Raw genomic sequence first — 26,353 nt, 5'->3', positions numbered from 1 at the left:
GAGCGACTTATTTAGCCCCCTACAACTACACCAACATTCGGATTTCACAAACAAAGTACTTAATAAAGTCTCACACCTGTCTAAATACGGTATGGCATTCTATAATTACCTGTATCCTCCGTGTTCTTTAATAAGATGCCTTTTTATCCGATCGTTTTCTGTTTCCTTGTATTTCCTGGTGTTCCCCATGCGCACCAACCCCCATCTATGGACACCAAGATGTGGGCGTGGCGTGGCTTCTTGTATTATTATTTTTTTTTAATAATTTTTTATCCCACGAATTTGTAACCCATTTTTCTACCCAGTGCCAATTGCCTAAGCTATGTAATCCTGGGCTCTGCTATCCCTCTGCCGCGCCTGAGGAGACAACGGACTGACCTCATGCTTCCTTCTATGCATGAGTATTCCAAGTTGTTTCTTTTCACCTGACGGGGGATTTCCCTGGTATGGACGTAGCACATGGAAGGAACACGTTATTCCAACCAGTTCCTTTCCCCTCCATCAGGCTCCCCGGCTGGCCAGGGGGAGGCAGTATAGGCTTCTTGTTAACGAACACAGAAGATACGGGTAATTATATAACGCCGTACCGTATTTAGACAGGTGTGAGACTTTATTAAGCACTTTGTGAAATCTGAATGTTGGTGTAATTATAGGGGGCAAAATAAGTCACTCTGCCCAAACCCATGTAAACCTGGAAACATGACGGTCAGTGCTCGGTCTCTACGACCATGCGTGAGCTACGAAGGGCTAAAAATCACTTTGGGAAACCCGGCCAATAACACTAGTGAACCTTTAAAAGAATTATAGGAGTTGAGGGCCCTATTTTGGTGAGACAGGTGAACGAACCGGTGCCAAGTTCAGTCAACCACATGGCAGGTGGGGTGTGGAGACAAGACTTTGGGAATGTTGTGGCCTGGAGAATTTCGGAGTATGGGTTGGAAAAGCACTGTTTGCATTGCGCCAGCAAACATATGACACACCCTCAATGCAGTGGTTCTCAAACATGTCAAGGACCCCTAAATTGATTTGAGATGTTTGTTGTTGGATTAGATTTAGTATGTCGTCCAGATTTGGGGCATGTCATTAAAGAATTGTCAAAGGTTTCAAAAAAGAATTGGTTAAACTTTTCCTCTACTGCACTTCTTCTTGTGCATGGCAAATCCACTGCGCCATGGGAGATTTCATGTCTGCTTCATGGCTCATCCAATGTACCTGTCCAAAAATAGGGCTCTTGGAGTAGACTATAAGCCCCAGTAGCAACATCTAGTGATCTCATATAATGGACCTGCTGCTTGATGGCTAACCCAAAAACATCAGCCTGTATGAAAAACACCTGTTCTACCAATTGAACCAATATGCATGTACTTAAGACATTGTCACGGTAATGTCGGTTCAATTTCAGCCTTTCATTCCCCTTTTCTCTCTTCTCCTTCCCATTACCCCACACTATTCTATTCAGTCCAATACACAGGAGTCTTTTCTTTATTGAGGAGCTAGATGTGGATATAGGAAAGAAAGACAATGAGATAGAAGATAATTGATAGCCATGATGGAAATCATGATGGCTTGGTAAGCCCGGGAGATGATGAGGATCAGCTCTGCAGAGATTCCCCCTCAGTCTGCCAACAGAAGCAGAAAGAGGCCATATTGTGTTTCCCACCACAGTGGTATGTAGTGTGAAATCAGTCTGTTTCCTGCCAAGCTCTCCCTGTGTGAGAGCCCTGTGTTCCATGCAATAAAAGAGCACCCTCACTGCACTGGACGACTGAGCTGGACCAACGGCGTATGACTGCTGTCAGTAGGAAACCTCTCAGAAAAGTCAACCTCTCAGGAACAAAGAGGTTCTTAGCAAGAACAAACTACTTTTTGATTGACAGACATGCATTTTTCATATTACATAACTAATGCCAAAGGAAATTCCTTGTATATACCACAGACTTGGCAATAAAGTGGTTCTGATGCTGAAAAGATTTGGATGCATTTAGAGGTTCCAAGTTCAAAGAACTTTTGAAACCGCAAGAGACAATGTTATGTTAATTCACGTAAAAAAAAAAAAAAAAAAAAAAAAAGAAGATTATCTAAATCCCACACAAGAACTGTTACGCAACTGGCAGCCAGACATGTAGGGCACAGCCTTTCCCTTTCAATGTACAGTATTGTGAGGGAGTGCAAAAACATCTATACATGAAGACTTGGTATTATGTGCCTCACTGGGCTGAAACCAGTAAAAACCAATTAGGCATTTAATGAACAGCCATCTTTAAGCCTAATTTCGGGGTCTTAAAACTATAGCCGTTATGTGCAAAATGAGAAGATTAGCCGTTCTACTGATGATTAAATAACCAACAGATGTACTCTAGTCAAACTAGAAAGCTTGACAGGTCAGAAAAGGCCTCGCCCAAGTGGTCACAAGAACAAGAACAACATTTGTGGATGGACAGAGAGAGAGAGAGAGAGAGAGAGAGAGAGAGAGTGATTACTAATAAAAGCACAATGAAAACCACAGAGTAGCGAGGTTCAGTGATGTGTGTTACCAGCTGGCATGTAGCTGCTACACTGAGTAGACCACTTGTGGTGTGTTCAACCACACACCATAGTCTCAAATAGAAAGTACAAAATAACTGGACTGGACCACACACTGCAACTCTGGCATACGGATCACAGAAGGATAACTTAAACCCTATATACTTCATTGATCAGGGTCTATACCAAAAATAACAATAACTAAATCTACAGCACATGCTCTGTGAGCTTGTAGATCTGCTATTTTTGATGAATATTTCCTATTATGACTTGCCTAGAAACTTGCCTAGAAATCATGTGGTTTTAAGTATTGACAATAGACATCTTGGACTATAATCTTGAGAAGCTATGAGACTACAGCTCTGATGTCCATCAGGTGGTGGCTTAGAGCAGTGGTTCTCAACCTTTTCAGGCTGCGACCCCCAAAATAATCATATTTTAACTACCTTACGAGCACTAAGAGTTGAGGCATTACATTTTGTATAACACTTTAAAACACTGAGTGAGAAAACAATGTTACACATTAAGTTAATCATATGGAGACCCCCAAAAATAAGTTCACTGATTGTGTAAAGTAAGGTTATGGGGGTCAATAGTCACAGACAACCCGACCAGTTACCAACAGCTGCTGCCGGACCGGAATGGAAAATGGATGGAAAGAACACACGGTCGGTGGGCAAAGATAAAATCGAGAGCTGAATTAAGAAACTATTTTGGCTAATCGCCATCGGTGTGAATGGGTGAATGTAATGCACAATTATTATAAAGCTCCTTGGATTAAGGCGCTATATAAATAGACCATTTACCATAAACAGTGCAATTCATAGTGCCTCGACTACAAGCAACACAGTAAAGTGATGAAGACTACAGTATGTGTTGAGTTGAGTACCTGTCGTCCTCGTTTCCCTGGAAATCCTGGTAAGCCTGTCAGTCCAGGTGGACCATCCAGTCCAGGGTATCCCTCCATTCCGTTGGGTCCAGGTAAACCAACCAGGCCCTGGGAAATTTACAAAACAGCCACACTTACTCAAGCTCTGTGTAAAAACATTGAATTGGTTCCTATGCTAATAATTGGGGTTATCAAAGATCTAGTTGTCAATCTCTCAACTTATTCTCATGTTTCCTTTATTCTTATGTATCCTATGCACAATTCTTTGAAGATAAAAGACAGTGCACTTGTTTTTGTAAGTCTTATGTGAAAGCCAAAATACCCAACATTACATCCTTTACTTTGATTATGGGCAATGTGATACTCCCAATGGTGCTTGGACTTATACATAGTTACATCGCAATCAAACAAAACTAAATAAAACAGAATTATCTGATGTTTATGCTATAGTCTTTCCCTTTGTCTCTACAGTGTTGAGTTGATGTGATACTCACTTCTTCACCAGGTGCTCCATTCAGCCCCCTTGCTCCTTTCTTTCCCATTGTTCCCTGGGTAAACACACGTGTAAAGATAAAATATCCACAAACATCTCTCAGCCTCATGAATGAACTGAGGGAATGTTTGAATAAGACCATGCCTGTCACCTGCCAAACAAAACCATACAAATGTATGTATATTTATAATTTCTAATATTTCATAACACTTTTGTATTCGTAACTTGTGAATATGTAATGAATAAAATACAATGAGGTAAACTGTTATCAGCAGATAATGCTTTATATGAAGGAGAAAGGCAGAGTATTATTATTATTAGTATTATTGTCATTATTAATATTATTATGACTTTTATAGCGAATTTATAATATAAATTCATTCATTGCATCCGTGCCCGCAACTGGTGGTGGCCCAGATCAAGTCACCTATTGACCAATATGGCCCTCAACCCAAAATGAGTTTGACAAGCCTGATTTATATGAACAATCTCATAGGATACATCCAGCACATTTAAGCTATTGTTGTTTTAAAATAAAAGGCTCTGCAGACTGCATCACACAACAACATTGCTAATGCAAGGTCAGAGCAAAGTCCAACAAATTCACACATATTCAATTCTATTCACACAATGATATCTCCACTCTGATTCTAAGTGTAACTAAGCAGTTTCACAAGCTCAAGCAAGTCAAAAGTATTTGGAAGCTTGGAATACTTTGACGTTAGCCATATGGATCCTACTCCATTAATACCTGGCAGGCAACAAAAACATAACAAATAAATATAGTACAAGAACGCTACAGAAATTATGGGGTCTAATTATCGAAGGGAGACACTGTGATTTGATGTCTTTTTTATTTACATTGGATCAGAATCATCTATATCCTATAGAGGGAACTACGAGAAGCATTAACAGTGCATAATACATTTTGCATGAAGTAGATACATAAGAGCCAAAGTGCCTTAAGCATTTTCCATTCAATTCTAAAGTGTGGCAGTTCAAAAAAAGTACAGTATAGGCGTATACAGTATCTACCTAGAGTTTCAGTGACAGACGTTTATTAATTTGTAAGAGACCTTTGTTTGTGGAGTTTTGAGTATAAAGTAGGTCGGGAGTGGCTTGTTGTCAGTATCAGCCGGTAACACGCGGTCTGTCCCCACGCGGTCTGTCCCCGTTACAATGCGCTAGACCCCTGGGAGATGGACTGCTGAGGTGGAGCGCCACACCTACCATCAGCTCCCAGTAATTGCCGCACGACTTGCCAAGCCGTGCTACTCATACGCTGAGTTGGCGGTGCCCCGAATCGAACCCATGACCTTGCGGTACAAAGGCGAGAGCTCTACCGACTGAGCTACCCGGGCACCAAATTGAGTATAACCAGATGAAAACTTTGGTCAAGGTGGAAGAAGATTCATTTCTTCAAAATGCTGGGCCCCTTATCAGGAGAATTCAGTAGCTGCTGTAGCTCCTCAAAACAATATTTAGTGGTTGAAAGACTGATAGTGTTGAGTTTTAGATCCTCGATCTTTTTTCCTCAAAACATTCACAGATGCCAGTTCTCAACATTCCACTGCAAGCTAATAAGCAGAGAAGAATTGACATGTCAAACTTGATCAAATAGCATGTTCAAAAGAACAAAGAGAATCTCATATTTTGGGTGGTCAATCATCCTGACACTATCTGTTTCCAGGTTCCTGTCTACAGCCTGAATTATGAGCTACAATACAAATCTTCCCCTCTCTTCATATTTCTCTTGTGGTGGAACAGGAAAAGTCAAGTGCAGAGAGAACAATGTCCACAATATTTGTGCTAGCCAAGAAAGAAAGAAAGAAAGAAAGAAAGAAAGAAAGAAAGAAATGTACTTTGGCTAAATGCATTGAGGTTGGTCTGTCATCCTTGCAGCTGAAGTGAAAAAAATGGATTTTCCCTTGCCTAAGGTGTCAGGTTTACACTCAACCAAACCCTCCCCAACACTGCCAACGCTGAATGGCATGTATTGTTGTTGTGCAGAGCCTAGTGTGTATCCAGCACACACTCATCTTAACGATACAATTACATGATTCAACAAACTACATTCCATAATTGTCTGTAAAGTACAGTGGATTAAGCAAACCCTCGGGATTCCCGTAATCAGACGCAGACTCACCATTACACCCTTGTCTCCTTTTGGACCTTGTTCTCCACGGAGACCTGGCGTTCCCTATATGCAACAACACAAATATACACACATTCTTCAGGTCTATGATGATTCTTTAAGTCGTATAGTGGAATAATAACTATTAATGGCCATATTACTATATTATGTCGCTAACGTCAAATGAAAGGTGGTATTGTACTTAAAATACAATACATTTGCAATCCTATTTTGAATTAATTACTTTTATACATTTTACTAAATCATGATGTCACCTCATGGAAATATGACAATGGTCACACTGTTTGTTAATGTTGTGTTGATGTCATTTCCCAATTTAGTTTAAAATAATTGACTCCTACAGCTTGTAGGAGAGTATGTATTCTTCAGAAACTGTCCAAAATGAGATGATTTCTTCAGTGAGTAACCACTGCTGAAGTATCGAGACAAAGAAGTAAAAAAAAGGATAATTAGCTGACTGAGCTGGAAAAATCTAATGTTAGTAATAAAGTGTACCCCAAAGGATCTATTCTTGGCCGACCCCGTTTTTCCCTCTACACCAAATCTCTTTGCCAAAAATAGCAAATATACAAGCCCAGGAGCTTGTACATATCCGCTATATTTGCAGACTGTTCTCCTATTATGACATACCCAGAATGGGGACGCTATAGGGTTCAACTGAATAAAAACTATTTTTTTTACTTACAGGCAGGCCTTGTTGTCCAACAGTCCCACGAAGACCAGTGAGGCCGATGTGACCCTGAAACACAAGATCTAGGTGAAATACAAATATTTTCATATCTATACTGCATTTGTGTAACTATTATGTTACACATTACAGCTGGAGCCATCCCAGGATAATTCTTTTTTACCACCCGATTTCCACATGTCTACAAAGACACTCGTCAATGTTATTGATAAAACATGAGGTCAGTGCTCAAGATACACCTGGTTTATTACTATGCTATTGTATTGCTGTACACTACAGTACACCATTTGGAAAGACAATAGACAGCTGAGGGTTTTCTGTGAGGGCTAATTGATCATGAATTGTAAAAGATGGGATAGTCACACTGCCCTGCATGGTTAGGGGATACTTTTTCATTTTCTGCACTGACAAAAGTTGTCTGTCTATTTCTGAAACCTTAAGTGCTCCCTCTCTCCTCTGCCACATGTGACTCTTATCTCATCAGAAAAACATGGCGATGGAGCACCACAAGGAAAAGAAAAGTATGACAAATTACAGAGCTGGGCAATATATTGAATATTATATAAAAACTTTGATATGAGACCAGATGTCATCTGGTCTATTGGATATTGTAATATTGTGATATGACTTAAGTGATGCCTTGTCCTGGTTTTAATCCCTTAAGCATTCCTTTATTTTTTTCAAATTTTAAGATTGTCAGAAATAGCCAATCTACAAGTTCAAAACGTGTCCCAACGCATCGTGATGTGAGTTTGTAGACGGGCTGTTTTCAATATTTTACATAAAGCCTGATCTATATTTTGGCTACAAATTGCCAAGTGATGTGCATCAATCTCTACCTGATATCCCTCATCTCCAGACTCCCCACGTTCTCCGCGCTCGCCCGGGGGACCCTGTGCACACACACAAACACACACACACACACACACACACACACACACACACACACACACACACACACACACACACACACACACACACACACAAAGAATTGTACATACTGTACATACACAGACACATGCGGACATGCATGTACTGAACATGTGCACCCACACAGTGTCTGGTGAACAAGAAAGACTGTTTAAAATAAAGCACACTTCATACTGAAGATTCAACTGTTTGAAACCCCCTCCTATAGAGGCTGAATCCTACTGGAGTGTAATGGAATGGTTGAATTACTCTTATTTCCATGCAATCTCAGCCTGGACTGCAATGGGACAGAAGGTACCATTGTGTTGCTCATGCTATGTACTGCGACACTGTGCCAACTTGGTAATACAACCCTACACCCCACACTCCTGTACAGGAGACGTCCCAACTCCTTGAATGCTGGTGCTACACATGTCTCTCTCAGCACACTGATCCCACTGATCCAAAGCTGGGGAAGGTGTCTGGAGTTCATGTCAGTCAACCATAGCAGGGAACAGTATGATGGAAATGTGTCTGGAGTTCATGTCAGTCAACCATAGCAGGGGACAGTAGAGTCTCAAGTAGCCAGACGATTGAAGATAATGTGCTTACCGATATGCCTTGTAGGCTCTAAGAACAGCGGAGGAAACGGCCACAGACCCACTTACGGATTTGAAAACCGGTCCTGTCATTTCCCCTAAAGGTTCTGCACTGCAGTTATTATTATTCTTATCTCCAAATTATTTCCACGCAGCTCTAGCCACTTTATTGAATGTAGATGTCTTCAGACATATTGGTAGTAGCTGGTAAATTGTGCGATTGTCTGGCTGCACGTGACTAGGGTTACTATGGTCATTTGCGTTCCAAAGCTTCACAGATAACATTGTGCAAAGTCAGGATTTCGTTTTACAGGCCAACAGAGGGATATGTTGAGGGAGTACAGTATACCACCATGATTTTGCATCTATTCCACATTCAAACTGCAAAGAAATGATGTCATCGTAGTCAAAGGTTTACCTCTTGTCCCATTCAAGGCTTCTATATTCAAACAGTACTATGAGCACTACTCTTCTGCCTTTAGCAGGTCTAATTTAACAATACAGCAGGACTAGGGGAGTACAAAAGATAATTTGAAGGAAAGCAAGACCTACTGGTTCACCTAAGGGCCCGGCTGGTCCCGGAGTCTTATTGTCCTCTCCTGGGTAACCCTGCAAAGAACAAAACACAGACACATAAAAACACAGGCATATATAAATGACCAGCTTTTTGCAACCCATGCTACTAATTAAGAAAATGTTTCATAACGATATATAAGCTTTCTAAGCTTTGCTCCAAATTCCAACATATCAAGATATCGAATTAAGTGGTGCTCAAAGTATAAAATAATACTTTGACTAATGAATGTATATTTTCAAAGGATTTAAATAACATGTTGTACTGTATGTGTGTGCAAGGACAACAACGCATTCCAGTGTTCATGTTACCTTTTCCCCTTTGGGCCCTGGAGGTCCAATGGGCCCTGGCTTGCCAAGGTGACCCTAAGAAAAAAAGAAAAGAAAAGTAGAACAGTGTTTATTTTACCTAACCGAGCCATTGTACTTCTATTGGCTCCAGCCTGTTCCTCAGAGAGACACAGCTATTACACAGCACCGGACCTTTACCGTGAAGCCTGTCAGCATCGTATTAATCAAAACTGTTTAATATAAACACCATCTCCTGTAGAGGAAGAGCCCTGAGAATCAGTCACAGAGGGATTTGGCTTTTGGCACGGCCTCAAAAATCACTCAACAACCTGGGTAGAGCGTGACTGAGTTTGAGAGTGTACACACACCACACATATTTACAAGAAAGGTACCACGTGAACTTGAGGTACCCTGCGCAAGTTATGCAACTTAAGCCCAGTGATGCTGGCATTGACCTCACAGCTGCTAACAGGTTTGATCATGGCCATATCCAATTCCACCTCTTTCCTCTGCTTTTGTCTGGATGGGTCTTTGTTGTGGTTTTGACAAGCCACACAACTGGATTCAGTTGTTCGGTTCTTGTTGTGACTAAACAAAGCCAAACTAGCTTACTGGAATGGGAACGGCAATGCACGCACATTCTTTCTCCCCCAAGTCCAGGTTCAAAGAAAAAAGCCAAAAGAAACATTTTGAGCTTGAGTGAGGCAGGGGAGGTGAATCAGCTTAGGAAGACTGACATGAAATGCAACAGTTTGGAGTGAAACACCACCTGACTTATCAAGATTAGAGGCCTAGAATCTTCAAATGAAGTGAGGCTACAGGCGGTGTTTGGAATGCTGACCTTAGCATTGGAATGAAGTGGGGAATACCTGAGGGATTTAGCACCATGGAATAAAGTGCAACCGTAAAATAATGAGTGTTAATGTAACTATGACAGTGTAAAGCTGAACCAAACAGACCCATGACGTTTGGTTCCATTTGTACCCTCTCAGAGTTTACAGTGTGGTAATACCTGAGCGATTTAACACCATGGAATGTCTGAAGACAAACTGAGAGCTTCACAGAGCCTCTGTGGTCTGCATAAATATCTAATGAGATATGTTCTGATTTTGACCACACTTAAAGGGCAAGTTCACCTCTGGGACAACCAGATCTTATTTTATTGTTGTTTGGGACAAGATCAACACGATCCTGAGTGATTTTTTGTGTTCAATCTGTGTTTTGAGATATGTTAGTATTTCAGCATGAATGATGATGCATTTTGCATCATATGAGTCATCATGCTGCATCATATGATGCAAAATGCATCATCATTCATGCTGGAATACTAACATATCTCAAAACACAGATTGAATACAAAAAATAACTCAGGATCGTGTTGATCTTGTCCCAAACAACAATAAAATAAGATCTGGTTGTCCCAGAGGTGAACTTGCCCTTTTAAGTGTTGTGTGTGTGCCTGTGTGTACTCTCACATAATGTGTGTCTCTATGTGTTTACTGTCATTAAAACACACTAACACAGGTATGATTGCTGTAACTCACCGTGTATCCCGACAATCCTGGTTGCCCCTCAGGCCCCATGACCCCAGGCCGACCCTAGAAATAATGCATAAAACAGAAACTTACTGAGGGGACAGCCTTTATGTCGTACGTTTTGGTTCTCTACTCTTGTTTCAGCTAAATATAAGCTTGCTGTTAAATGGACACTCAAGACACTCATCCATCCTTACTCCCAGGACCAGGGTTCTGACAGGGCATATCAATCATCCCTCTCTCTCCAGCTATCACAACAGGCTCTGGTGTTCCTTCTTTCTGCTGAGAAAGGAGCTGCATTTCTCTGTAATGCCTAATTCATGATTCATGAATTAGCAATCCGCCGCACAATTGTGTCACGCACCAGAAATAGCACACATGCAGACTCACAAGGAGTCACAGACGTTAGACGTACTGCAGGGTGTTTTCGATGGGTGACACCGTCATGCGACAATTGAATTGAGCTTTAAAAGGAACCAAATGGATTCCTTCCCTTTCTCTCTCAATTAAGCTAGTACTCTGCTTTATCAGATTATATCGAATTTAACGACACAATACCAAATGATATCAGCTTCATTGCAATGCGTTGTGAGGAAAGTTTTGCTTGCAACTAAGTATTGTGTGAATCAGGTTTTAGGCATGCTGCTCAGCTGCAGTATGTTTTAGCAAAACAAGATAATGTTCAGTAAATGTACAGGTGTTAAGGCAGATGTTTACAGTCACACTTGATGACAGAAGTTTGGGTCACTAGGCAAGATTGAGAAGATATTACATCATGCTTTGTACTCCTTATGCTGTGATGTCATTTTGATGAATGAAGTTAACACCTAAACTATTATCACACTCAATACATAATAAAACCATTTTGGCAAACAGTCTTTGTGATAACTTGATAAAATAATGCAACCTACTGCTATCAACATAGTTCCCACAATCAAGGACTAAACAATACGTGGACATGGTTTATAATTACTCAGCATTTTGGAACATGGAAAAAGCCTGCTAGCCCTATTGTGCCAAGAGTAAACCTGAAACCAGCGTAACTGGAATGACCCAAATCTGAGATGGTTTATGACCTTTTGGTTCAATGGTTCTCAAAGTGGGGTCCAGGGACCCCCAGGGGTTGTTGTGGGGGTTGGAGAGGGTCCCGAGCAAAATCAGGAACAGATTCCGGATGGGGACCCAAATGGAATCTGTTCCTGATTTTGATTGGAATCAATGGGGGTACATTTTCTATAATATTTTTTTTGTCTTAGGAATGCGACAAATACAAACATATTATTGAACTCAAGTCTCCATGGTGTTTTTTTTTTTTTTTTTTTGGTCTCTGTAAAGTGGTTTATTTTGTCGTTGTGTACACACGCTTTGGCGTGGGATCAACTTTGACCAAAAAAATGCACAGACCTGGTTATTAGTTTAAGTTGGCCAAAACGTGGCCAAAATGTGGCAATATTTCCCCAAATATGGAGATGACTGACGTCTGACATGATAGATGTCTGACGTCATAGACCACATGAGACTGACACAATATGTTCATTGTCCATAAAGGGGCATTTCCAGATATGGGCTTAATATTGATGACATCAGAGATCTCCATTATACAGTATGGGCATAAAAGGGACAAGGACGTATTGATGATCATTTTACCTACTGTGAACCCTGAGTAAAGCCTGTGTGCCATCATAGCACACAACAACAATAAAAACAAAACAAAAATACATTTCCCTTTTGTTTTTCTTAGGATTATCAATGTTTTAGCTGCAATTCATTGGAGTGTGCATGGAAAATAATTGAACCCACTCTTACTCTCTTAAGGTGGTGGTTTTTTGCACAAAAAAAAAAAAAAAAAGAAGTCAAGATGTCCTTACAGGGCCATAACATGTGAAAAAAAATGTGAAAGGACAGTGATTTTGTTTTCTGGAAGATGAGTGCATGTTAAATGACTTTAACTCATTGCATGCCAGGCCCGATAGTCCCGAGATTATTTCAATCTCTTTCCCTGCCAGGCCCGATAGTCCCGAGAATTTTCGCCATTTTGAAAAAAAAAAAAAAAAAAAAAAAAAAAAAATGTTTTTTCAAAAAAAAAATCTGACCCCAAAAAATGTAGTAGGCATGATAGAAATCGCGAAATTGCATGTTTAACCCCCATAGCAACCCCATCTATCAAACATGGCAGCCATCTTTGTTTACATTTTAGGAAAACATAATGGCTTCTATCTCATGAATGCCTGAACGGATTTCCATTCGGATTTTTTTGTTTGAAAGCTGTGAGCAATGTGGACACACGTGGTGCATTATCTAGGCATGGGTGTGCATGATCCGTGCACTATGAATTACATGGAAGTCTATGGAGACTGGAGGCATGGTAGAGTACGAAGGTATTGTTAAATGGCGGGAATGTGTTAATAAAGTATATATATAAAAAATAAAAAAAAAGTCTCCATGGTGTGAGTAATCAATAGAAAAATAGTTATTTTGGGGGTGAACTAATCCATTAACCCTATTTCATAGTTCGGATATTCGGAAATAGCTGATCTACAAGCTCACAACGCAATGCAATGCGACCCGTTGTGAGCTTGTAGATATCCTATTTGGCCAAATATATATACCGTATATATCTTCTCTTATTGGTTCCCTTGCACAAAATTCCGAAGGGCAGTTCACTGCAAAATACTATACGTATAAATTTGGGGGTCCTTAAATCTTTAAGAACCACTGTTTGCCAAGGCTTTATTCATTGGTTTTTACTCTCAACCAATATGGCCTCTGTTTCCTCTAAAATCTACAACCATGTCATGATTTATCTTGTGAAGGTAAATGTGAAGGTAAATGTGAAGGTGTAACAGAGGAAAAGTGGACACTGACTGGTGAGCCGCGGGTTCCTCTGGCACCTTTCAACCCCGTCTCGCCTGGCTGGCCAATGTCACCCTGTGTGCCCATCTCACCAGCTAGACCTGGAATCCCCCGCTCTCCCTGCAGAGACACAGGTCAGGGAACATAGAAATAAAACATACTGGGAGACAGAACATAAATCATCACACATAATACACTGTAAAATCTTCGTTTCGGTTTAACTCTAAGTGTACATTCATAACCAAATGGACCCTTGTGTTACTTGTGCACTCTCAGAGTTAGAAATGGATAATTAATCACTGAGGATTTTACTGTGTAGCAGTAGCAGGAAGATCATAAAATGATTGAAAATGTACAATATAATAACACTAGTAAGACGCCCTAAGGTCACGCACATGGGCGCATGCACGCATCCGCCTGGGTGACAGCAGACTGATGGGCGAGCTTTGACCAAAAAAATGCACATACGTGGTTATTGGTTTAAGTTGGCCAAAACGTGGCCAAAATGTGGCAATATTTCCCCAAATATGGAGATGACTGACGTCTGACATCATAGATTTCTGACGTCATAGACCACATGAGACTGACACAATATGTTCATTGTCCATAAAGGGGCATTTCCAGATATGGGCTTAATATTGATGACATCAGAGATCTCCATTATACAGTATGGGCATAAAAGGGACAAGGACATGTATTGATGATCATTTTACCTACTGTGAACCCTGAATAAAGCCTGTGTGCCAACAATACAAACAAAACAAAAATACATTTCCCTTTTGTTTTTCTTAGGATTATCAATGTTTTAGCTACAATTCATTGAAGTGTGCATGGAAAATAATTGAACCCACTCTTACATTAAACTTGTGTGATGTGAAAATAAATTTGAAGTTGAAGATGGTGCTATTTTCTTTATGTTGTATCAGCATGTATCAGCCAAATGAATAAAGATTTAGGTGGGATGTACTGTACTACTTACCTTCTTGCCATTTCGTCCTCTGTTCCCCGGAGGCCCTGCTTTCCCTTCTGGCCCCTGGACATGAAATAAATCCTCATAAGATGACCACATACTGACACATTGTCTTCATTTCTGTATTTGTATTTATGTAAGTATAAATCAGCCACAAGACCACTAGAGTCCCAATTCTGGGTATTTATCAAACATGTAATTTTCCGAATGTCTGTCTGAGTGAGTGTCTGTCTGTCTGTCTGTCTGTCTGTCTGTCTGTCTGTCTGTCTGTCTGTCTGTCTGTCTGTCTGAGTGTCTGTCTGTCTGAGTGTCTGTCACAGCGTTTCTCCTCAGTGGCTGGAGCAATTGATCTGAAATCGCATCACCATTAGCATATGAACACACCTGACATAACTGTGAAGCCCGTTTGTCACTTTCACAAATCATATGCTGTATATTAGCATTTTTATGGTGTATCTATATCTATTCTGCATCTAGCTTGAGGCATGTCTATTCTGCATCTAGCATGAGGCAACATGTTTAACCAGCTCTGTGTGTGTGTGTGTGTGTGTGTGTGTGTGTGTGTGTGTGTGTGTGTGTGTGTGTGTGTGTGTGTGTGTGTGTGTGTGTAGGCGGGTGGGCAGGCAGGCGGGTGGGCGGGGAGGGGGGTCGTTTGTCTTGCCCTGTTACAGATGTTGTCCAAAAATCATGCAGATCGGTACACAGTATCTCTATAGCCATTAAACGAAACGGGTATTTCTTACATTGATGCTCCTACATATTATCATGCAAGCACCAGTTAAAGTTACTTTCCATCCCTCATATACTGTGTGCACAGTGCACATCCCATAACCCACACACTGCACATCATTTCGGAGCTCATATCTTTGAACGGGTAAGGGCTAGTAATAATAATAGATCTACAAGCTCACAACGTGTGTAAGTATTGAGAGCTTGTAGATCGGCTACTTTCTACAAATACATGTGGTGTAGAAGGAGGGCCCGGGTCAACGTATGAAATAGGGTTTAAGATAATGTGAATTAGGCTACTTATTTTTCCATCAAAGCCCACAACATTGTTCACATTGATTTGGATGAGATGTGTCAACATGACCTCCTAATGTTAACTTTGCAAGAGAGCATTAAAATAACTTCTAAGCCTAAATATACTGTAGCTCAAGCTCACTTGAAAACGGAAATTCAATTAATATAAGTTCAGTTGTTGCTCTGATAAATAATATTAACTACCGGTAAGTTATTAACTAACTTCTTCTATCTCAGCATCCAGGGTTGGAACTCTGCCTCAAAACTATACAGAGAGGATACTTTAAGTGACAGGTGCCAAACAGCACTGTAACATCTTATTGCACCCTCCCTCCCCCTCCCCCACAGTTGGCTTTGTCAGTAGAATGCCCTGTATCACCACAATGCTTTGTTCAAGCAAAGACTGCCCCCTACTGGCACACATGGGAATTATCTACGAAATAATAATGTTTTAGTATTGAGAAGATCATAATTATTATTATTCAAGCCTTTGTACTCACAGTTCATAAATATTGAATGTGTGGGAGAAGTGGGGCTACTGATGCCAAAGAATAAGTCTGAGAATTAAAGTATGTTGAATCATTATTGTAAGACAGGTTGGTGAAACGGCTAAGTCTGATTAGTTAATAGGTTTGGCATAATAACCATATACACGTAAGTACAATGGCTATGAAGTTTAATGTTGAAGGTACACAGCAACGTTTAGGAGGAGTGGATAGAGCAATGTGTCCACAAAAAAGTCCACCATGAAAGGATGACACTAGCTGTTCCAATGGGAAGGGGGAGGGTAACCTTGTTTGTGCGTGCAGCTGGAGACTACTTCACTGTAGAAATTATGTTGAAATTGTTATTAAAGCTATTTGGACATGTCCACAATTTTCATGTTGTCATATTTGGCCTGGCATATTGCTTAAGAATAATTTAGGCTCCGCTACATAGTACTGTAAGTCGAGGTGGTGATGTTTCTGATACACATGTATTATTCTCAATCTGGAAAGGGGAAGTATCTGATTGTGTTCTGGCCCATCTTCTAATGACTTAGAAAGAAACTGGCCCAAGCCAGATCTTACTTGCCAGTCCCTGTATTAGAGGATACAGGATTACTTCATTTCTGTAATAGAATTCCAATTGTATTCTTTATTCATTTATTGTTGGAGTTGGGAGTCCCATGGTGTTACTGATACAGCAATTCCACTCAGAATTCTTGATTAGAAGAACAGTGGGGTCAAAGTGGGGTCCAGGGACACCTTAGGGTTCCTTGAGGGGTTTCTAAAAGGTCTGTAACTGTGAGTTACAGACTTGAAACATATAGGGCTCTATTTTGATTGTCTTAAGTACCAGCTCTAATGCCTTAACTTAAAGGCCTTTGCGACATGCAGATTTCCCTAACCCTAACCCTCTAATTTGGAGTAATGCTTTTCAGAAGATGCGAGTGATGTCATTTTGTAGTTGAACCGGACCTTTCAGATGAAAGGTTTGGTGGTCGGAGACAGAATGGACAGGCCTTTAAGTTAAGGCATAAGAGCTGGTACTTAAGACAATCAACATAGAGCTTATACTGTCCTCTATATATTGTTTTCCCCTGAGAACCACCGTATTAGAATCAATAGTAATATTGTGGTTTCAACTCCCATAACTATGTGGGTCATAATAGTCCCATTTGTTGTACAAGCAGTTTTGGAGGGTTTGTGTCCCCCTAGTGGTGTGGATTTTGCAGCAATCTGTACCATGCCACAATAGACCTGACAGTCTTACCCACTTTGATTAATTATGTTTGTTAACTGTAATTGGATCTTCTTTTAAATTCACATATTGTCTTTATAAATAACAAATAGCTTTTAGCTGCCCTCTGTCCAAATAAGATTGACGAAACTTGATGAGCCTAAGTTATGAAAATGGATGAGTCTGGTAACGATGATTTTATATAAATAAAATAAACTTACACGAAAGCCCTGTTTCCCTGGTCCTCCGGGAGGTCCTGGAGGCCCAGGGTCCCCTTCTATTCCTCTTTCCCCTGGCTCTCCCAGGAGTCCTGGATCACCGGGCTCACCCTGAAATAGAGAGGAATGGAGAGGGAGAGTCAAAGAGGGTGATGAAGAAATGTGTATATGGAGAGTAGTGGTGGACTGTAGCTAATACATTTACTTGGGTATTGTACTTAAGTAAAACAAAAAAACGTGGCTGTGCTTTACTTGAGTGTTTGTTCTTTTGGAAGCTTTTGACTTTCACTCAACTACATTTCAGAGATAAATACTTTTGACCCCCCGAATCCAAACAAATATAGGCTATATTATGAATTAAACATAAGGCCTATTTAACGCTCTATTTTTCTATTATTTAATTGTTTAGCATATAAAATGTTATTTTTTTCTAATTTGTACGATATAGCATCCACAAGTTTCCTGTGTCCCATGAGCCCTTGCGTGAAAGGTGGGCATCACTTCCTACTCCTCAGCAGGTGGCCTGTCACACCTGAATCACTGCAAGTTGATGTGTAGATGAAGTGGAGCACACATTTTTCCCCAGTAAGCTCACTGGGAAACTTGTAGATAAGTTATACAATTGGGGTGGTTGTATTTGGTCTCCCTGCTCTTCTATTGAAACATTAAAGGTAGCTCTCCACCGCACCAACGCAGTAAGCGTTGGAAAGTGTGCTGTCATGTCGGGTCGTAACTCGTACTCGTAAGTTCTAGGGAAGCGTCGAAAGTCGACCAAACATGCTCGGTCGGCTAACACCAGCTACTGGCAGTCAGTAGCAGTGGGTGGTGGAGAGTCTGCTTTTGGTGCGGGAGCAAGCCTAGAGATAACCCAGAGGCCTTGCCCATCACACATTTGAGCTACAGTTGATACCATATTTATTAAAACAGGGGTATGACCGGGTTGTGATGAGAAGAACCAAGGGGCATTAGATGGACTCTCTTCTCACAATTGGAAGATCTTGACCTTGCAGACAACCTGGCCTTGGTCTCTCACAGACACCAACATATACAAGAGAAGACCTGTCGTCTGAACACCTTTGCAAAGCAAGTAGGTCTGTAGATAAACCAGAAGAAGACAGAACTGATGGTGCTGAACATCCCAACCCCCGCACCAATACAGAATACAGATACATGGAATAAACATATCCACAACCGATAATTTCACCTACCTAGGCAGCGCTGTCAGCCACGATGGAGGTGCAGACAGTGACATCACAAGCCGACTCAGCAAGGCCAGAAACACCTTACAGAGGCTTAACAACGTCTGGAACTTGGCCGAGTACACACCAACACCAAGCTGAGACTGTACCAGAGTTGTGTCCTGTCTACCCTGCTATACGGTTCAGAATGTTGGAGAACTACAGAAAATGATCTCCACAAACTGTCAGCCTTCACACCAAATGCCTACGGAAAATACAGAGAATGTTCTGGCCCAAAACCATCTCCAATCAACACCTTCTTAGCCACCTTCCTACCATCCTTATGAGAAGGCGGTGGAATTGGATTGGGCATGTAATCCGTAGAGAGCAGAGCACAGGGGACTGAAACTTATTTTCAGACCATGTCCCAACATGTGATTTTTGCAGCGCACACCAATATTTGGGGTGTTTCCCTTAAGTTCTGAACTGCCTTCACTGAATGTGTGTGCCAATCCATGCTTCATTTTATAGAAGTATCTTCTGAAGTTCTGTTGTATTCTATGCTAGTCTGGCCAATTCAATATCTTGAAATTATAACTGCTTTTTAGTTTGGAGATCACTTGACAAGCGTTTTGACGACTTTGTCATTCACGCCGCGGCCATCACTACACCTCCCCCTTATTTATTTATATATTTGTGAATCTGCACTGATCTCAGAAACAGCCCCTATGGAATCCTCAAGACAGAAATCAGTCCCCAGGACTGAGAACTTTAACCTCTGAGGGCAACATCACCCAAACTGCCCATCACTGGACACCAGACAGTAAACGCAAAAGAGGTCGACCCAAGAACACCTGGCATAGGACAGTGGAGGGAGAGATAAAGATCCTGCATCACACCTGGGGTTCTATAAAGACTCTGGCCCAGAACAGACAGGAGTGGAGATCCTTTGTTGCTGCCCTACATGCCAGCCGGCATTAAAGGCAGTAAGTAAGTAAGTAAGATGCCATATTCTCAACTCTCAATTCCTATACGATCAACTCTGTACTCCTGAGCTAAGCAGTAATACTAGCGCAAAAATGCCATGTGATTTGGTCCAAGCTGTTACCAGCTAACCTCCGGCACCGTTGGCCTGGTCACTGCCAAACTTTTTGACCAAAAATCACGCAAATCAGTAGACATCTCTACAGTCATGTGATCAACACGAATCTGTCCGAGGCCACAATAACCTACCTGACCTGGCGGAGACCTGTGCTCAGAAGAGCACTGCTTCTAGTTTCATCTGATTTCCTCTGACGCATGCGCACAACAAAGTACAGTCGGCTGACCGTTTGCAATAGTTTGAACATTCTGTGCAGATCCTGTGTCTAGATTGGACACAACCTTTCACACAATCCTGTTTCTGATTTCACATGAATTTTAACCTGAAGTTCAAAATCTAATTTATCCCCAGAGCAAGCAGTCTCTATTAGTTCAGTGGTATAAAATCCAGCACTTGCACAGTAGACCCAGGGTCAAACAACAAGTTACTTATTGCAACTTCAAGTTTCAACACAATAATGCATTGATATTAAAAAGAAAATGTACTTCAGTTGTTTAACTCAAGTACACATTTGACATTAAGAATCAACTTTATTGTCAAATCACAGATATATGCATAATCTGACAAGATAGTTGTACCTCAGGTAACGCCAGCTAGCCTATACTAGCTAACTTTTGCTATTTACAATCATCTCCTCATCTTTGCAATGTCAATGCTTTCCGAGGGTAAGACCGGCTGCATCCCAAATGTCCTTCTTGTGGATTCAGATTGGTGGTCAATATGTATCATTCATAAAATCACACTGAAAGCGGTCCAAACTGTATCGTTTACGGCTGTAGTTATCGTTATAGTTGTGGTGTGAATCCACTACAGTTCCACTACTATGATTTTTAAAACGACATATTCATAGTTACAGTTATCGTGTTCAGTTTAAATGGTGCTTAATACTGTATTTGACCAGGTATCTATACAGTACTTTGACCCAAGTACTGGGGTTGAGTACTTTATCCTCCACTGACAGAAATGGTCAGCTGTAATGCAATAAGCTTCATATTGCCAATAAGAAGAGGTCATGACACCAGACACGTCATGGTGTTCAGGGGCTCCAACCATCTTATGGAATCTGTTGAATCACAGCTTTCACACATTGTTCTAGCATAAAATGCAGACAAATATTAGTGTTTAAATCCCATTGATGGGATGCTGCTCCTGAATATCCAGTATACAGGGTAAAGTGGGCTATACTGTACATTATCCAGGGACCATTAAAATGTTTGACAATGTACCGTATAAAACGAATTTCCTGTTGCTATTCTCTCTCCACTATTGTCTGATGAAATAACACAGGACACCCTCAGCTTTCTCAAACTCTGACTTGACTACTTTCACCCTGGCATTCCCATTTTTGGCACGTCATTATAGGCAAAGCTTTCAAAAGTAGCAAAAATAGCCCATCTACAAGCACACAATGCATTGGGTGAGTTAATATATCGTTTGTTTTTGCTAGGTTTGCATGACACTGTCATTCCACAAAGTAAAACATATGGTATTCATAATGATCAAACAGAGGCATTAACATTACATTGAGATTGGTAAATGAACAGTGGAAAATTCCTTATTTCTGCTTTATGGAAGCAAAACAAATCTAATTTTGGTCCTCACCTTCGGTCCATCTTTCCCCTGGGAGCCGTCTTCACCAGAGGGACCAGGAGCACCCTACAAGACACAATATTTTTTTTGTTATCGTTGGTACAACATCCAATGAACACTACAATAATAATCATGCCGGTAAATTAGGTTATATCCATTTTCCAGATAACTGAGAACGTGTTTGCTTTCAGAATGATATCCGTTGTGATTCTGGTGTTTGACTGTATATTGCCAGAAGATGCAGATTGTTTCAATAAGTTCTCCTATTAGAAGTGTGCCGGATAATGTCCCTTCAGGAATGTTGACTAGCGTATCCTCACAAGGGGCCTGTGGTTCTTATCAACATGGAATTAGGTTAGTATGTACAGTATGCGGAGAAGATTATTTGTTCTCTGCTTGGACCATGGAACCACAGATCACCTAATACATGTGCCGTGGAACAGATAGTCCTTTCATTATTGTGTTTTTCCCCAGCTGAACGGATATCAATGCAATTATTTGAAGAATACCCTCTGCTATTGCAATTACGAAGACAAACAAGCCAAAAAAAAGGGCACAATTGTGCTGAAGACCGAACACAGAAAAAGTCACGAATAGCATGTACAGCTCAGATTCAAATAGCTCTTTTAGTCACTATGCAGTCTTTGTTTATTCCTGGCAGTCTAACAGCACCCAATCTGGGAACCCTTAATCTGTCTTGTGAGATTAAACAGGACCACATACAAATACTGCATGATGGAATGGACAGTTGGACACATCCAGATGTATTAGGGCTGCAACCATCGAATATCTTCGCAATTAATCTATACGATAAACTGTCACGCCCCTAATATACAGTATATCATGACCATGTTACCTTGTTGGATGCTATGTTAGAATGTGGATATAAAGCAGATGCTACTGTTTTTAATAATGACTTTGTTCTATAGTATAGATTTGAATTTGGTGGAAAGGAAAGACATAGGGATAGGTTTCAAGCAGGTTATTTTAATCTAAAAGAAATCCACTCTCTCCAGGCTGGGGATTACACATCCTCAGTGAAATGAAGGGAGAGTAAATATACTGCTGGATTAGATTTACCCAAACACAAGCAAGGAAGGGATTAGTATGTCGGTCGGAGCCACTCACACTCATTCCCTGCTGCCCCTGCTCCCCTTCGTCTCCCGGAGGCCCCCCTTCACCCTGTGGAGACAGCAAAATACTGGCCTGCTCAGGAGGTACATCGAAGCGTGCACGCATTCACGCACGCACGCACACACACAGACAATCTCCACTAGTACTTGTACCTGACGGAGCATTAACATTGACATGTAGTTGTTTTTGTACCCAAGGCTACAGTCATGTAATAAGGTGCACTTCTCCTCACACTATATTGAAGGGAACAAGGAAGCTAAACGTTGTACTGAGCTGGGGGGAGGGGGGAGAGGAGGGGGGGGTAAGAGTACTGTTGGTGCTCCAGGTGAGGTGTGCTGACCTTTAACCCCGGCTCTCCAATGGCGCCAGACTCCCCCTCTGATCCAGGTGCACCCTGGGAGGGTGAGAATGAAGAGAGGTCAATGACTGCAAGTGTTCTTCATGTATGCAGAGCAGATTATGCTTAAAGTGGTGTGTTATACTATACTTTGTGTTGATTTTAAAATGTAATTTGACAAATATTGAAATGCTCACAAATGAGCAGAATACCTCATGCCCTTGCTCTCCATCAGGTCCTGCGTCTCCAGGGGGTCCCTTTGCTCCCTGAAAGATCAATAAGCAATGGAAAATGCCTGAGTACTCCAGAAGATAATTCTCTTTTATTACATTTTTTAACCAGAGGACACAATGCAAATAAAGGTATGACACTGTACAGTACATGAATCTCTGGAAAATCAATATAATTAGAGGTATGAAAAGGTATGAAGACTGAAAGTGCTAATGAATACACACCAAAGGCAAAACAACATCATCATAAATGCTGCAGTTAGCGTGTCTGAAACATCTTAGCTAATTCAATAATATTATTGGTTATTATTGGGTATTGTTGTCCCTGATGGCTAGTATTGAGACTATGGAGACTAATCCATGAGTGGTGGGACTTCAGTTAATGTGCACACATGCCACGTGTGTGTGTGTGTGTGTGTGTGTGTGTGTGTGTGTGTGTGTGTGTGTGTGTGTGTGTGTGTGTGTGTGTGTGTGTGTGTGTGCGTGCGTGCGTGCGTGCGTGCGTGCGTGCGTGCGTGCGTGCGGGCTCGCGCACGGGGACTGCCCCATAGGTTGAACTCCCGCTGGGTCGAACAGCGAGCGTCGGCAGGTTCGATAATCCCCCGCGTAGCGGTTACTGAGGTTAGTTTTAGGGTTAGGGTTAGGCATAGTTTTACTGGGGTTAGGATTAGGCATAGTTTTACTGGGGTTAGGATTAGGGTTTGGGTTAGAGTTTGGTGGTCGATCCAAAGGGTGTTCGACCTAATGACATGTTACCGCGCGCACACCAGTGCATAGTGTATGTTGCATACAGTATTTGTGTGTGCATACTGTATATATGATCATTACAGTGCAGGGCAGGGATGGAGGAGGCAGAAAACAAATATGAACAGAGCATGAAGAGGAAGGAAAGACCTGGTCTCGACAACTACAGTAGTCATCATGACCTGACGAAGATGTAATTTTTTGTCTGTGCTTTGCACCCTGTTATTAAAATTATAAAGCTCCAATCGCCAGTGGCAAGTGCAACACTAAAATATGCTAGAATATCATAATAGATGTCTACATGTTTCACTGCTGATGTATTGCATATTTATTTGAAAACAACAATAAAATCTGCACACCAGGATACTGCTACCCTCTGGTTATTTTTATTAAATGCGCAATGTTTCAAGCTGGGAGTCTCTTCCTCAGACCTTACCATGTATATTTATTTGCTTATTATATTCACTGTTGATAGACTGTACATAATACTATCCATATTAGCACAATGTAGGCTAGCTGGCACTGTACCTATCATGCATATATCTATTAATGGATGATAGATGTTCATAATATTATTGGTGGTAAGATTGTACATTAGATTGCCAAGGCTCGAGCTTCCAGAGTTTTTCCCAGTGTCTCTGCGTGCCGAGGCCTGAGTTTCCTGAGTTTAGATTAATTAGATTAGATTAAAAACGATTAAAAATCGGATCGCCGATCCGCGGTGCCTCTGTGCCCCCAAGATAGTGCTTTCTGGTTTGGGACTGGAAGTGGAACAGGATCTGCGGGCCGGAACAACCCGTTTTTCTGTGACCACTTCCTGCTCCGTTTACTTCCTTTCTAAACAACACTGCTCCTAGCTCAGCAATGGAAGCAAGTATTAAGATGGGGTCTGTTGTTGTAATCGCGAACGGACCACAGCGTGCACACGACACGATCCGTGCACCATCATGCACGATGGACAGTCACGCGCCCTTGTTAAAAGGTAAGAAAAACGCAGAAGGCAACCGCGAAAGTCGACGTTTTTTCTTAGAAATCCATGAGTTAATAGTTTATACATTATGCTAAACTAGTCAGACCAAGATGAATAGGACTTACTTTACTTATTTAAAATTTGTATCAATTTTATTTTTACTTTTATTTTCAGTATTTCTCTATTCTTACCAGTACAGTAGCAATCCTGTTCTTCAAGCTTACTGTGCTGCGTTGCTACTGTACAATGCCTGAATTTATATTGATGGGAATCAATAAAAGTCTATCAATTGATCTATCTCATCAGTACATCCCTTCTTCCTTAATTGATCCTGATGTTGATATAACATGCTGCCTTCCACAGAAGCCTTCCAGTGTGACACCTGGTAAGTCATCGTAAGACTGTGCTTGTGCTGTCTATCACACTGTGTTGTGTGATAGTGTTGTTGTAATGGTTGGAAGTTTGCATGCTTACTGGTTCACCGTGGGCTCCCATCTCCCCTGTACTGCCTGGAGTCCCCGCGTTACCCTGGAAAAGAAAACATCAGATCACAGTTTAGTTTAGGGTTGTTTTTGGGGGGTCATTTTTATCCTTTATTGACAGCGACAGTGGAGAGAGACAGGCAGTGTGGCGAAAGCAGGGTATAATGATATAAATAACAAGGTGCAGGTTGCCCACCCACATACAGACAGACAGAGAGCACTCACACCTATTGCAGAACTTGCACTCTCTGCTGGCGCACAAGTAGGCAGTCACGAGTGCACAAGACACAAGTTGGCTCCTCGACAGAGAGCAGCCTAGTTTAATGTTGCACAAAATAACACAACAACAACAAAAAGGCTACAATATCCTAGATAATTGTAAATGAAGTATCTTCACCTCATCATCATCATCATCATCATCATCAGTACTACCACCTTAACTGCAAGGCACAAACAGAGAACAGTACTGTCAGTAGGGAGTGTGTTTGATCTTATGATGGAGTAATAAGGTTGCAGAAAGCCTTTGAAAGCCATTGTAGAAAGTCTTTGATGATACAGGAATAATGACTGTCTTTGCCTTACTATGAATATTGCTTTGTTGTAGTCCAAGCAACACGTTGCCAAGTTTAGACAATACGGCTTTGTCAGAAACAGACTTCACTTCAGAACTGACATTCTAAGATTCTCAGATAAAGAAGTAGCCACCGTACCACTATCCACATTGGCCAAGAACTGTGGAAGAAAATGAATATATTGGAGGAGTGTGTGTTTCAAGTTTAAAAACATTTGTCACAGATGAGTCTGCATGTTCAATTGGAAAACATTACAATATAATAGGTGGTGTAACCAGAACAAAGAAAGTATGAAAATGAGAGAACACAAAAGTTGAAGGGAGGTCACTATGAATTCCCATAGGCCATAAACTGTATAAAGAGTCTGGAAAATCTTGAAAGAGAGCAAGAGGATTTATATAAATTGCTAAATAAATGATCTAATTCAATATTATGTGAGCATGGTATAATCACTGCCAAACAGTATCAACCAGAGAAGCCAGTAAGACAGAGGAATGAGTGACTACTTTCAATAACGTGATCTTGGAGGGAATGACATCACTCTTTCTGTCTCCACTCATGAATTCATAAAGA

At 41.1% G+C, this 26,353-nt stretch overlaps 1 protein-coding gene across 1 annotated transcript in view; it reads right to left on the bottom strand.

Moving 5' to 3' along the window:
• The window catches only part of col24a1 (collagen type XXIV alpha 1 chain), a gene marked incomplete at both ends in the record, with an annotated part of 183,635 nt that overhangs the window by 14,455 nt on the left and 142,827 nt on the right, over window positions 1–26,353 (bottom strand). The window contains 16 exons of the mRNA XM_080727840.1: window positions 3,413–3,520; window positions 3,907–3,960; window positions 6,052–6,105; window positions 6,746–6,799; window positions 7,588–7,641; window positions 8,809–8,865; window positions 9,142–9,195; window positions 10,665–10,718; window positions 13,521–13,628; window positions 14,488–14,541; window positions 17,445–17,552; window positions 21,324–21,377; window positions 22,440–22,493; window positions 22,786–22,839; window positions 22,995–23,048; window positions 25,201–25,254. Coding sequence (XP_080583966.1) covers window positions 3,413–3,520; window positions 3,907–3,960; window positions 6,052–6,105; window positions 6,746–6,799; window positions 7,588–7,641; window positions 8,809–8,865; window positions 9,142–9,195; window positions 10,665–10,718; window positions 13,521–13,628; window positions 14,488–14,541; window positions 17,445–17,552; window positions 21,324–21,377; window positions 22,440–22,493; window positions 22,786–22,839; window positions 22,995–23,048; window positions 25,201–25,254 — 1,029 coding nt within the window. The remainder of the gene's footprint in view (window positions 1–3,412; window positions 3,521–3,906; window positions 3,961–6,051; window positions 6,106–6,745; window positions 6,800–7,587; window positions 7,642–8,808; window positions 8,866–9,141; window positions 9,196–10,664; window positions 10,719–13,520; window positions 13,629–14,487; window positions 14,542–17,444; window positions 17,553–21,323; window positions 21,378–22,439; window positions 22,494–22,785; window positions 22,840–22,994; window positions 23,049–25,200; window positions 25,255–26,353) is intronic.

The sequence above is a fragment of the Nannobrachium achirus genome (assembly GCF_963921795.1).
Source record: "Nannobrachium achirus genome assembly, chromosome: 1".
NCBI classification, from domain to species: Eukaryota; Metazoa; Chordata; class Actinopteri; order Myctophiformes; family Myctophidae; genus Nannobrachium; species Nannobrachium achirus.
Note: the sequence above shows the minus strand (reverse complement) of the source record. Positions and strands in the feature narration are given on the sequence as shown.